We start from the raw sequence: 13889 nt of genomic DNA on the forward strand, positions 1-13889 counted from the left end.
TCGTCAGAATTTCTTTACCGTTTCTAGCTAACTATAATTTTAAATCAGAATCTGTTACGATTACACTGCGGATTGTTTACGCAGATTCTTATCTTTGGGAAAAATGATTCAAACAAATAGAAAATTTGTCTAGCTGGAACATCGAACAGTGTTCGTAGAAAACACTGCGACTCCCAGGAGACGAGGTTTTCCCGAGGAGAAGAAAATTTATGCGTTAACGAAGTGCAAATTCATGAAAAAGGAAAACGTGTCTGTAAAAAAGAACGTGCGTGCCATGTTTTTTAATTGTAAAGAAAACTCAATGTTGCGTTCATTTAGATAGATGCCACAGATAAGAGCGGAGAAACAATTGATTAATGTTCATTGACGATTGATGTTCATTGGAATTTTACACTGTGCTTATTATTATTATTTATTCTCCAATAAAAGATCGAAATTTTTCCCAAGTATCACACGAAGCATTTTGCTTTGGATATTTTACGTACTTTTTCATATTACGTGCATTTTGCGGAATTTTGCACTTTCAAATTTCCTGCAAATGCATAAAAATCCGCAGTCTAGTTACGATATACGATTATTGACTTCCTCGTTAAATGCAATTTTCATTGGATTTTCCTATTTCGCTCGCCAAAGCTCGCGCTAATTATTCAATACAGTGGAACTGGATTTATTGGAGGGAAATTTTAGTGAATGCCCGATTAACTGAACTTTTGCTGGTTGAATTCACTGACCCACTAACCGAGCGCCAACTCCTATTACCTGTATGAACGAAAAATAATGGGTAGCAGGGGAAATTTAGCGACCTCCTGCTGTATACGAACTTCCATTATATCTACACCTAAACTGTTTGTTCCACTACAAATTCAAATAAACAGAGTTTCGCCGCAGTTACGACAGTCTATCTGTTTGATAAATCTCATAAACGCTACATTCATCGATGTCTTCAAAAATACACAGAGAAATAAAAAAAAGAAATTAAAAAACATAGTCTGGAAGAAATTTAACGTAAAATCGTTGCTTTAACAGGAATACGCGAATCTACCAAAAATTCTCTATACATCCCCCCCACCCTCCACCTCATTGTCCTCCCAACCATTATCGAAGAAGAAAGCTTGCTGGTCTGTGATTTAACTCCGTCCCACGCTGAACAATGAGACGTCCACGTCGAAAACGCGGTTCTTTAATACAGATATTTTTCATAAGTCGCATTGTGTGCAAATAATACTGGCGAAGTACATAAGTAAGTATATAGGCGAGCGGTGTGATGCGCGTGAACGCGCGCGACCGAGCTCCATCCGTAATTCGCAACGCGCGGCGTATCCCCGCGAGGCGCGACGCGTGTTAATAAATCTCGTGAGATCACGGCCGGCAGAGAAGAGAAAGAGGACGATGGAATGGGAAGAAGGGACGACGACGACGACGACGCCGCGAGAAAACGAGCAAAGAGGAGCCGGAGGAGAAAGAAACGAGCAGGACGGACCTCGCCGCACACGAAGGGCGCGAGAATTGTTCTTCCCTCGTTTGCGCTCGTTCTATGTCCGATTCAGAATTTCTTTTTCATTTTATTTTGTTTTTTTTTTTTTTTTGTTATTCATTTGTTGTTTATATCTGTGGGAAACTATCACCGTTCTATGTTTGTGATAATTGGCTAGATGATGATTATGGCGATGTTAGTCAGTTTGGTGCTATCATTTGTGAAATGGCTTTTTACATTTCTGGCAGTGAAATATAATTTTCAATTGCTTCATTTGTAAAATTAAAGAGACCTGTAAGAGTTGAAACATGTAATTGAAATGAAATTTTCGCAATCGTAACTTTCACATACCGTTAGGATTTTTCGCTCGGCAACTATCGATTTTCAGAGTTCGCTGATTTCAGGGATTTCGATAAGATCGAAGTTTGAAGCTAATGACTTTTCAGTATTTTTTAGGAGTAGCAAGGAAGAAGAGGAAGATGAAAGGAAATGAACAAATAGAGTGGCTTCTTATGTTTTTTTTTTAATATTTAGTTCTTCTTTAACTTACAGGCATCGTTTTAATAGTACATCATTGAAATATCATTATGATATGACGCTACTAATTATGTAATTACCCGCGTAATTATGTAATTACTAATAATCACTAATAATTACACGATTACCTGCAATAATTATACAATTACTAATAATTACATGATTTCGTTTCTAAAAGCATGATTTGTACGTTACGCTTAAATCATCCAATTTCCTAGAAAACTTGTAATTCTTTCACGATACGTACACAATTTTCTAACAAAAAGTCGCATCCACCATACCGAAAGAAAAATCCCCTTACCATACTTTTAATATCAATTATACTGTTAAAATACATCATCCTATTACTAACAGCTATTAATATTACTAACACTGATGCTATTATTACCAAACCTATAACATTTCATAATATCGTCAATGATTTACATAATTTCATTTCTATTGGGTTGCCAACTAAGTGATTGCGGATTTTGTCATTAGGTGGTATTGTTATAATATTAATAGCTGTTAGTAATAGGATGATGTATTTTAACAGTATAATTGATATTAAAAATAGTGTAAGGGGATTTTTCTTTCCGCAGGGTGGATGCGACTAATTAAGAAATTTAATTGAAGTGCAATGCGTAAGTATCTGATGTTTTTACTGTGGTTGGCAACTAAGTGATTGTGGATTTTGTCAATACCACCTAATGACAAAATCCGCAATCACTTAGTTGCCAACCACAAAGAAAACACCAGACACTTACGCATTGCTCTTCAACTGTTAAATTTCTTAAAAAAAATTATAATTTCTCGATAATCCATACGCTATATGGTAACAGATAATGCCACGTACCATTTTCCCAGAGAAAAATTCCCTTACCATATCCGGAACATTGGCGAACAATTAGAAATTCTCACAATGAACGGGGAAAGATCGTCCCCCTGTTTCAAGGGAGAACCTCTGCTTCTCGCCTTCTATTCATCCTCTACGTCGATCCTCTTCCGATTTTCTCTGCAACGAGAACCGTGACTTTTTCTTTGCTTTCTCGTCTTTATCCCTACGATGGAGTAGCTGCTTCTTTTCACGGCGGACAACATCGTCGAGTAAGAGAAAAGAAAAAGAGTCGTCGTCCGCGGTTGGTTCGACGTTAACGCGACGAGTGAGAGGGAAAAAGTGTGTATTTAGCGCGGTGAAACCTCAGACACCGTTAACGTGCTCGTCTTTGGCTTGCGAACGCGGTTCCGTTATGACTCCTTTTGTCACGGGTCTGCACATTTTTCTGACCGATAAACCATGGCCCACGAGCATCGTTACAGCCACGATGAAACGAATTATTTTACCATCTAACCCTTTGGTAAAAGGTAGAATTAAAATAAATCGTTCAGAAACTGCGCTGCACTATATCGAAAACTAGAATGCACAAAATGTATTAGCTGCTTTATTTAAACATTTGCTTCGCGGATTTTTATGCATTACAATAGTGAAAACATTTCTTCTTCATCTTCGTTACGAGCTTCTCGTTCAATAACTGCCGCGTATGGCTGACTTTTACGCGTTTATAGGAGATGAAAAATTGGAAAATGCACATGACAAGTGAAAATATAAAAAATAACGAAGATACAGTAGCTACTTGTATAACATTCGGCGGATGAAATAACGTCCTACCTACCATTAGATTCCACATTTTTCATTGGGTCTATGAAAATATGAATTTCCATAAAACTACACAGACCTAACGTATGCGCGAACGCCAGCAAATATGTTCAAGCTTTTTTTACTCTAATCCAATTAACAAAGAGAAGCAACAAAAACAGTAAATTAATTTCTCACGCTCGTTTCTTTTTCACCATCCAGCCGCTTCCAAAAAATCTCCGATTCACGTAGCCGTAAGAATGAAAGGAGCAAAAAACACGGCTACGAAGAAGCTGGATCCTGAAACGCGTCCCGAAATCACAAAGAAAGGAAACATTGAAAAACAGAGAAGTCGGGTTGAAAAATCGGAAAAAAACCAGGCTGTCTTTAACGGAGAGAAAAATAGAGCGTTATTTGCTGCAAAACCAAAAAGTCGCGGGCATCTTTTAACGTAATAATGAAAGGGTACACGGTGGCACCGACAAAGGAGACTCGGTCGCCGTCAATAAAACTCCTTTAGTTGAGCGGCACAGGCCGCTTTAATTAAGCGCATTCGTTTTAATTCGACTTAAAAGCGGCTGTTTAATTTGATTTTTCTGCGCCACGACAGAATCCCGGCCGATGCCTCGGCCCTCCTCGTCGCTCTTTCATTCGCTTGACCTTGATTTATTCAATAAACTCCTCTGGTCCTCTGCGAGTCTCAGCCCTGCAACTAAAAAAAAAAAAAAAAATCGTTCGGTCATTCATGATAGTTTCTGTACCTAAACTAAACTTACAGAAGAACTTGTTTTATTAAAACAAATCGTATCTTCGTATAACAGCATGATTATTTATCTATTTGCTATTATACGAAGTAATTATACATATATTACTAAATTAATGGTAGGTACATATTATTAAAATAATAATGGTAACTAAAAGAAAGAGGATATAGTGGTTCATGACAGTCATACTGCATGATCTAACATTACAAAAGAACTTGTTTCTATTGAAATAAATCATATATTCTTATTATAATAAGATGTTTATTTATTTAGTGACATATGAGGTAATTATAGCAATTGGTATAATAGTAATTATAACTAGAAAAAATATACGATCACCTATGAAAGGTAGAATAATATATAAATACAACTGGTAATATCTCGACTCTTTAATCATCCATGCAATTTATATTTATTATATTCAAAAGCATGCCAATCTTTTAAAAGAAATTATAAGATTCAAGATATAATTTGAACCGATTCTAACTTACTAATAGCTTATTATTAGCGAATAATCTATTAACCCATTTTTATGATCGGTGCAGATGTAAAGAATTAATTAGAAAAGGTATTTAATTAACGACGTATTTCTCGGTAAAAAAATTAAAAAAATCTCATACCTCATACAACAATTTTTACTCAATCTTCTATTTAACACTATAAATCTCGGATATTTTATATGGAAAGAAACGTAACTAACGTCATCGATAATCCTTCAGTCAGCGAATCGCAGGTTTTGCAAGATCGATATTGCATCGAGATGAAAGAATCGGAATATTCGCAACTATTTGCAACACGACGCACGAACGCTCGTAAATCCAGAATTAACGCGAGAAAGTAGAACGCGGCGAGATTACGAAGAAGAAGAAAAAAGTAGAGTAGAGCAAAATAGAACGTAGTAGGATAAAAAATTCTCTTCTCGAGGAAGTAGACGTATAAATGCAAAGCAGCCGTTCGCCATAGCCGGATCTTGCAACGTAGGAACAAAAAGACGCGTGAAAATGGACGTAAGAAAAATGGCCATCTAAAAAATGGAGATCCATTTGGAAATTCCTGGTTAGTATGACGAGACCAAGAAATATCCGTGGAGAAATGTAAGAGAAATGAGAAGATGAGAGTGAGAGGGTGAAAGAAGCGTCCGGATAGCATGCAACAAGTTTGGACCATTTCCTTCAATTTTCTTCTCGCCATTCTCTCTTAGGACGTTAATTGTTCTATTATTTAGGATGATACAAATATACGTTAGGAATATGATGGAACATTGAAAGTATTCACAGTGTTTTTCAATAGAATAGGAAAATAAGTATCGATAGAAATTTTAATATTAATTTTAGGAGAAAAATGGACAGAAAAAAAAAATGGAATATTGGATTCTCTGGAAATATTCTCTGTTTAACAGTTCAACATCGGCACATTAAATCCAAATCATCTAAAAGATGTAAAATTTATTTATATATTATACATAGGTGTTTTGTTATTTTCAGATCAAAGATTTATTAAGAATATTAATCCAATTTATTAATTATTCGCTGCTTTGCCAATGGAGCCTGACCAAGAAAGATTAGGTACATTAATCAGGGACAAAGTTTGACGAATTTTGAAAAGTAGCGTTTTTTCAAATTGATCGGAAGTGATTTTGAAAAGCAGTGCAACTTTCGGTGTTAAATGGTTAAACAGTCAACACCTTCTCTTTCACACCTACAGATTGATAAAATTGAACTAGTAAAAACTAGTATAAATAATAATTAGCAGTAAAAGTATCAACAGTAGTTCTATACTTGAATATTAATGCCGATTGTTTTCTGTAGACTTCACAACTTCAACATTTACGGTATTTTGAAGAAAAGAATATGGTTATTGGAGATGAAGACAACGTAAGATAAAATTGCGACTGTACTAATTAAAAGAGCAGATAAAAGGTAAAAAGGATAAGAAGAAAAAAGGGGTGAAAGTGAAAAGAGGAGCTGGAAAACACAGAAAAAAGAAGAAAAGAACTAAAGTATTAGAAACAGAGATTGGGAAAGGGGTTAAAGGAAAGAGAGCGTTTGGAGAAAGCATGAAAAAGGAAAAGAGAGGAAAAGGGTGTCGCTAGAAAAGAGAAGGGTGACAGGGGGAGGGAGAAAGAACGAAGGTACGAGAGAAATCACGTTCTCTCCTACTTTAACGCGCGGTTCTTATGAATCGAGCGGAGGGCGTAACCCAGATTACTGTTCACCGAACTATAATATTACGCGAACAGATCGGTCTGCCTGTATAACGGGTGATCGTTGCGAAATTATCGCGCAACTGGTCCTCTTTAACCTCTACGTGATTTTTATTTATTTACGATATACAATGGTATAATAAAGAAAATACATTTAGATGATTGAAAACGATTATTCTTAATAAAATTATTTAATTTTTTTTCATATTCGATAGCTTTTCATCAGTTTTGAAAATTTTCAAGAAACTTTTTAAAATCAAGAAATATTTTTCTTTTATATTGTAGTATTTTTCTAGTAAAAAATTATCGAAAGAAAAATTATAATAACATAATTATTAATTATTCTGAGAAATATCGCCACGTTTATTTAATCAATTCTGAAGATGTTTTAAATAATATAGAAACTCTTTACGTTTCTGGAATTATTTAGAAAAAAGATTTTGTACGATACTGTATAATGAAATCTTAATTATGCGTTTATTAATTTTCTATTAGGAACTCGTCCAGCCGTTATTTTGAAAGAACGAGTGGCTATTTCGTATTAAGAGAAGCTTTTTCATATTTCAGGAAGAACTTCCTTTTCCTGTTAGTTCAACGTAAATATTAGCTACCTCTAGGAAGATCGCGAGTCAGCCAGTTTCATCATCGCCCAGTCAATTATCACTCCAACTACGTACTTCATCCACTTGGAAAAGGAACTTCAATCCTTTCCCGGCATTTCTGTTCATCAAAAGATTCTTCTTCCTTCCTCAATTATCTTCCTACCGATGAAAAAAGGGCTGGTTTACGGCTCTTACTGACAACTCCATTAAGGAATTCTTTACGGTTACAGAAATTCATTCGTAACGTTTTAATCATTGATTCAATCAAATATCGAAACAACATTGTTAAAATTCCCTTAAGGACGAAATAAATATTCTTCGTAGCTTTTTACTGAATTTCATAGAAGCTGAAACAAATTTTATTCACTTTCCGCGAAATTATATAAATCGATATAGAAAGATATAATTTGAAATTTAATAATTTGACAAATACTTATCGCTATATTCCACAGTGATACACAGAGTTTAATGATTTAAAAACGAATCGAAGTTTATAATGAAAAACTATATTTCCAAACTATATTCCCTGCTATGATGTAATATATTTTATTGATTATGTTACGTGTTTCATATTCTTTTATCATTAAGCTTAGCCAATCTTATTATTAGGCTTCTATTACTATCCATTTCGCAACTCATAATCTTGCAAATGTATGTAATGACGTATTGTACAATCTCGACACGTTCATCGTACGGCAGTTATAAACGGAAATGACGTATAAACGAAACGACGTGTAAGTATACGTCAAACTACGACGCACGTCATGAAACGGAACGATATGGAGTAAACGAAAACGATTTTGCGACGAACATTGTTATATAATAATAACGTACAGAATAATTGTTACGTAATAGAAAAACACGATAAGGGTTAACAGTATTAAAACCATTTATAAGTCATTTATAATCTAATTTATAATTAATACTTTACAATTATATTATTTTTAATATTTTATACTGATCTTAGTCGAGACACCATCGATTGTTTCGATCGTCACAACTTTTTGGTAGTTCCCATATTAATTGGTATATTTTTTAAACGAATAAAACAAAATATGTTTATTTGATATGTTTTGAGAATATTTATACATTATACAATATTAAATTTATTGATCCGAATTAATATTAACTATCGGAAAATTGAATGAAACATAACGAATTATATCGTTCCTCGCACAATTTCCAATGGTACTTTACAGCGTACGTACTTTAATAATCATGTAGTACTTTAATAACTAATCTGATTAAATAAAATTTGATGAAATTCGTAGTTTAAAAAATTATACACTCGCATATATAATATAAACGTACGTAATATCGCGGTAACTTTTAAATAAAACACAAATTTTCATACGCAGAAACCGATTTCACGCAATAATTCATAATCCTTCGTTTGCAACTTTATTTTTACTGGCGTCAACTGCATACTGAGTCCTTTACATCCATGCGATCCTTCTTTTTTTTAAACAATCGCCCAAAATTCTTGAATATTCTTCCAAGTTTCTAGAATATCGTCCAACAGCTTTCATTGCAACGCGTTACCTTAATCTTTCTAAGCAAAGCTAGATTGAAACGAAAATATAAAAAAGATGAAAAATAACTTAAAATCGCTGCTCGATAACGCACGCATAGTATGAAAATACAATAGAAAGATAACTGTAAAAATCATAAATATTATTTACACTTATAATTTCACAATAATTGGTAAATAAAATGTGTAAAAATCAGTGTTACTAATTTTACACGAAAATTATTATCATGATAACGTATGGCTCGTGAAAATCGGATTAGCAGGGAACGTGTCAAATTCCCCCTGTGAAACAGGTTTACGAACCAACCCGATGCATGGAATCCTGTGGGTTCACCCGGTACGTATTCCCGAAGGATACGCTTCGGAAAGGAAACGAGACGGAGTGGCCCTTCTCTATCTGCCTCCCACTCTTTTCTCTGTTGTTCTTCATCTTCGTCTAGCAGCAGTCGGTCGTCCAGGTAGTAGTGTCAGAATTCTAGTGCAATACGGAGGGGTGGGAACCCTTGGCAATCCGAATTCCCAACCCCGACACGACCTTGCGCTTGCACATGCCCGCACGCACCAGCGGAACCCGCTCCTGACTGTTCTCTCTTTCTCTCCCTTTCTCTCTTTCTCTTTAGCTCTGACAGCACTCGGAGTGTCTCTGACGCGTATATGCACTGTTACTCGTAAGTATTAGATTGTTCGAAATGTTTCTTTCGTTTTATAAGGAAATAATAGACGCACAATGTCTTTTGTTTTATATTAGTTTATCGAATTATGCACGAACATAATAATAGAAATAGAACGAAATGGATCACACCTAATTCGATAAAATAATATAAAACAGAAATTGTTGTTCATCTATTATCACCTTATGAAACTAAAGAAGTTTTTCAGACAACCTAATATCTAGAGCTTTGACCAATTTGTAACTCTATGTGCATATAAATAGATTTACAGATTGTAAATTAGACTGTTAATCGGGTTAGCGAAGGTCTTTAAAAATTTGGAAAAATATTAATAAAATAATGTGAAATTTAAGATATTAGAAAATAGGGGATTCACGAGCGAAGAAATTGTTACGTTTCAGAAATTGGCGATGTAACAATTTTCACATTGTGGCCTCTCGAGATAAAGGTTACCGTAACTTTAATAATAACGATTAAATAACAAGATCATCGTAATATATTTATATCAACAATGTGGATCAGATTCTCCGTGAAAAACTTTACGATATCCAATTGATTTTCTCCACCCTTTTCTCTATTGTATCTCCAATTTAGAGGCGTCCTGTACTACAATCGTCGCAGTTACTCTTTTCTACAACTCACGTTATATTTCCTCTATCAAACCTAAAAGATATTGGCGCGTTTAACGTACCTTCTAAGCCCATTCTATGTGACATTTTTCGCTTTAAAAACACTCTGCAATCATCAATAACGAATAAATAACAAGATGGTTGCATGGTTGCTCGTATCCGCGATTCAAGTCACATTCTCTCAAACTTAAGACGAGATCTCACATCTTCGACTCGTTCTCTCACAATTTCTTAAATTACATCTCCAATTCAGAGAAGACATATGCGTACACCTATACACATATAACCATAACGTAACAACAACAAAATAATAAAAATCAGCTGCTTCTATCTACTTACGATTTTACATCACATTCCCTCAAACGTAACCAAACGTCCTGTACTACGATCGTCGCAGTTACTCTTTTCTACAACTCACTTTATATTTCCTCTATCAAACCTAAAAGATATTGGCGAGTTTAACATACCTTCTAAGCCCATTCTATGTGACATTTTTCGCTTTAAAAACATTCTGCATCAACAACGAATAAATAAGAAGATGGTTGCATGGTTGCTCGTATCCGCGATTAAAGTTACATTCTCTCAAACTTAAGACGAGATCTCACATCTTCGACTCGTTCTCTCACAATTTCTTAAATTACATCTCCAATTCAGAGAAGACATATGCGTACACCTATACACATATAACCATAACGTAACAACGACAAAATAACAGAAATCAGCTGCTCCCTACGATTTTACATCACATTCTGTCAAACGTAACCAAGCGTCCGTATACTTTTGAGAGACAGTGTATGCGCATACAGGATCGCGTGACCGAGTGTATGCGTGTGCGGCGCGTATGCACCGCTAAGTATGCACCGCTGCTACGTCGGGCATTCCGGTGTGCACTTATGCGCACGTTCGTGCCGGATACGCTCAGCTTGTGCGCCTCGTCTGCCAGACGGCTGGAACTCGAGGCTGCGTTATGGTTACGACGCCTTATTCGCCACAGCCAAGGGTTTCGAGTTTAGGTTCTTCTCCAACTGCGTTTCCGGCTTTCAGGTTTATTAGAACTGTTCTCCAGTTATTTTAAAAGAGTAGAATTTTTATCAAGAGCAAAAGAATTCTACGTCTTCTGCGTATCTATAGGATCATCTTAAATTTAGATATCGTGGAGGATAAAAAAATGTTAACGCAGCTTAGTCGCGACAGCAGAAGGTTCTCCTTCAACTACAACCGGGTTTCTGGCTTTCAGGTTTATTAAAACCATTTCGCAGTTACTTTCAACAGCAGACTTTTTATCGCGGATACGACAAAACTCTATGCCTTCTGTTTCGTATATTTGCAACGGGGTTGCCTTAATTCGAAGAACAGCGGCGGATAAAAGAAATATCGAAATTTTAATATGCCTCAGTCGCGACAGCGAAGAGTTTGAACTCTTCTCCAACTTGATCTCCGGCTTTCGGGTTTTTTAGCATTAAATAACGCACAACAATGAGATACAATTTAAGAATTTGACAGAATAATTACGATAATTTGGAAGGCTTCAGGAAAGAGACATAAGGAGGAATTGAAAAATTCAATGATCGATTGCATACTATCAAAGTTATTCTTTTATTTGCTTGCCCACTGCCAATGTTTCTACGTTTATGAGAAATTCGAATGCGCATTGCACATGATCTGCAAAAATATACAAAATATCCAAGGCGTGTACAGCATTCGTTACAGCATTTCAAGGATGAAACAAATCTCTATTTATCTTGCACGTTACTTCATATTTATACGATTCTATTTTCAAGGGTATAAAATAATGATTATACAAAAACCTGAATTTCCCTAAACATTCGCAATCCGCCAATACGAAAATATTTCCTTTCGCGTTCACTTTCCTCGGAACATGTAAACTCGATTCACCTAAACAACTCGTCTCGTCCAAGCAGAATCTATCCAACGTTTCCGTTCCATTTACCCAGAAACTACACAACCATGAACAACCGTGGCAATTGACAACAGCATTAAGAACAAAATTACCTGAATAGACACCATAAAGTTTGTACTGTCGAGCGACTTCGTAGCAACTTGCTCGTAGCTACGTCTATTAGCATAGTTAGTAGATCGATCGTAGAGTTCTGTATAGATCAGGATCCGAGTAGAAGACGTCGCGTGACGATATTTCGCGCGATACGATGGCCGATGATACGACAAACGGCGGCGAAATCTAGAGCGGGCTGTTTCAATCGCGTTTCGCTTCGCGCGACGACGCGACGCTACGCGCATATCTGGGTCAGCCGTGCGACCTAACTTGCACCCATGTGTGTACGTTCCCACTTATACGCGACGAATAATGCGGGAATGAGCGCGTGCATACCCGCGTTTCGATCGGCGCCACTCTATGGTCGGTCAGGTGTGCGCTGGTGATCGTAAATCGATCGATTCGGCCGATTCGATGCGATTCAAGAACCGATTCGACTCGCTGCAACACCTCTAGCCGCGTTTAGAACGAACGAGCAAGAATATAGAACGAGAACAGCAGCGTTTTACTGCTCGTTTTCTGTAAACCACCATCGGCCGATAGCTTCGTAAACTCATTTACAATTTTGTGTACGGACGTTTGTAGAGATTAGACCGAGCATCTGGAATGCGCGATAGTTATTTCCGGTTCGATCTTCGATCAGACTCATGGCAACCATAACCGACGAAGAAATGAAGATTTTTCAAACGTTCTTAGGATCTTTCATAACGTGCCATTTTTTTTTATTTAACGAACAATCGTCGAATGCTCGTTTACGCTTCGATTTTCCGCACTTTTTGCGTTTAATGGTGCGTTTAGTTCTTTCACCGCTCTGGTAAAATTTGGTAAAATGAAAGCGCAAACGAGCATTCGTTCGGCTGAACGAAATTTAAACAATTTACATTTAATCAATTTACATTTACATTTTACATAAACATGAAGAAAGTGAGATCATTCTTTGTCCGATCGGTGGATGAATGCTCGATTACGATATCATCTTTTAATTTTACCGAGCAGACAACAAATATACTCTCCGTTGGTCTAAACCCACCACGAAGCAAGAACGAGCTCGCTTCGCCTAAACGCACCTTCATGACGCTCTGTGTACGTAAGAAAGTACATATCAGTGCATAAATATTAGAACATTTAACAGGCAACGCGATTAACCCGAGAAATAATTAGGAGCTTGTTAAAAGCTTCTTTTGGAAACCATGAGTTACAATCTATAGAGATATTCTATGTTATCAAATAAGAATTTCATAGGCAATAAATATTTAGTAGATAATTTTTATTTGTTCATTATCTTAACCAATCTGCATATATTTCGATTACTAAACTTCTTGTATTTTACTAAACTTTTATTGTATTTGTTACTCTATAGTTCATTGCGCTCTACGAATGATTCTATTAAACGAGACGCAAGTTTTTATAGAATCATTCAATTTTTTAAATTAATGTTTATAACGCGAATGTCTCGCGAAATTTGATGTAAAGGAATGTTAAAATACTAAATGCAAATAGTTACCAATACACTCTTTCTTCTGCGATATTCATATATCTACGAAATTTCCAATTACCAAAAAGTATTTACACACCACTGTATTTATCGCATCGTGTACATAGCAATTAATTAGTACATTTAAGTACATTGAATTTCTTGTCATCGATAGTACGATCGATATCCTGAAAATGAAATGGATCTGCTATAAAAAAAAATATGCTTCAATGAAAAGCAGGAGTATGTACAAATATTTGTTTTAACCATTGTATTAGGTTGTCCGAAAATTTTCTTTCGTTTCATAAGGTGATAATAGATGAACAACAATTTCTGTTTTATATTATTTTATTGAGTTAGGTATAGTCCATTTAT

General features: G+C 35.7%; 1 protein-coding gene across 2 annotated transcripts in view; it reads right to left on the minus strand.

The window, feature by feature from the left end:
• Positions 1-1797: 1797 nt before the first annotated feature.
• The window catches only part of LOC139985946 (uncharacterized), a 159167-nt gene continuing 147075 nt past the window's right edge, over positions 1798-13889 (minus strand). Inside the window, exons 4-5 of one of the 2 annotated variants that reach the window (XM_074111660.1) lie at positions 2721-4338; positions 1798-2449 (exon numbers count right to left, since the gene is read on the minus strand). In XM_074111660.1, coding sequence (XP_073967761.1) covers positions 4293-4338 — 46 coding nt within the window. In that variant the 3' untranslated portion in view covers positions 1798-2449; positions 2721-4292. The remainder of the gene's footprint in view (positions 2450-2720; positions 4339-13889) is intronic. The other variant, XR_012453355.1, reaches the window with a different exon arrangement.

This window comes from Bombus fervidus, chromosome 3, assembly GCF_041682495.2.
Source record: "Bombus fervidus isolate BK054 chromosome 3, iyBomFerv1, whole genome shotgun sequence".
In the NCBI taxonomy this organism is placed as follows: Eukaryota; Metazoa; Arthropoda; class Insecta; order Hymenoptera; family Apidae; genus Bombus; species Bombus fervidus.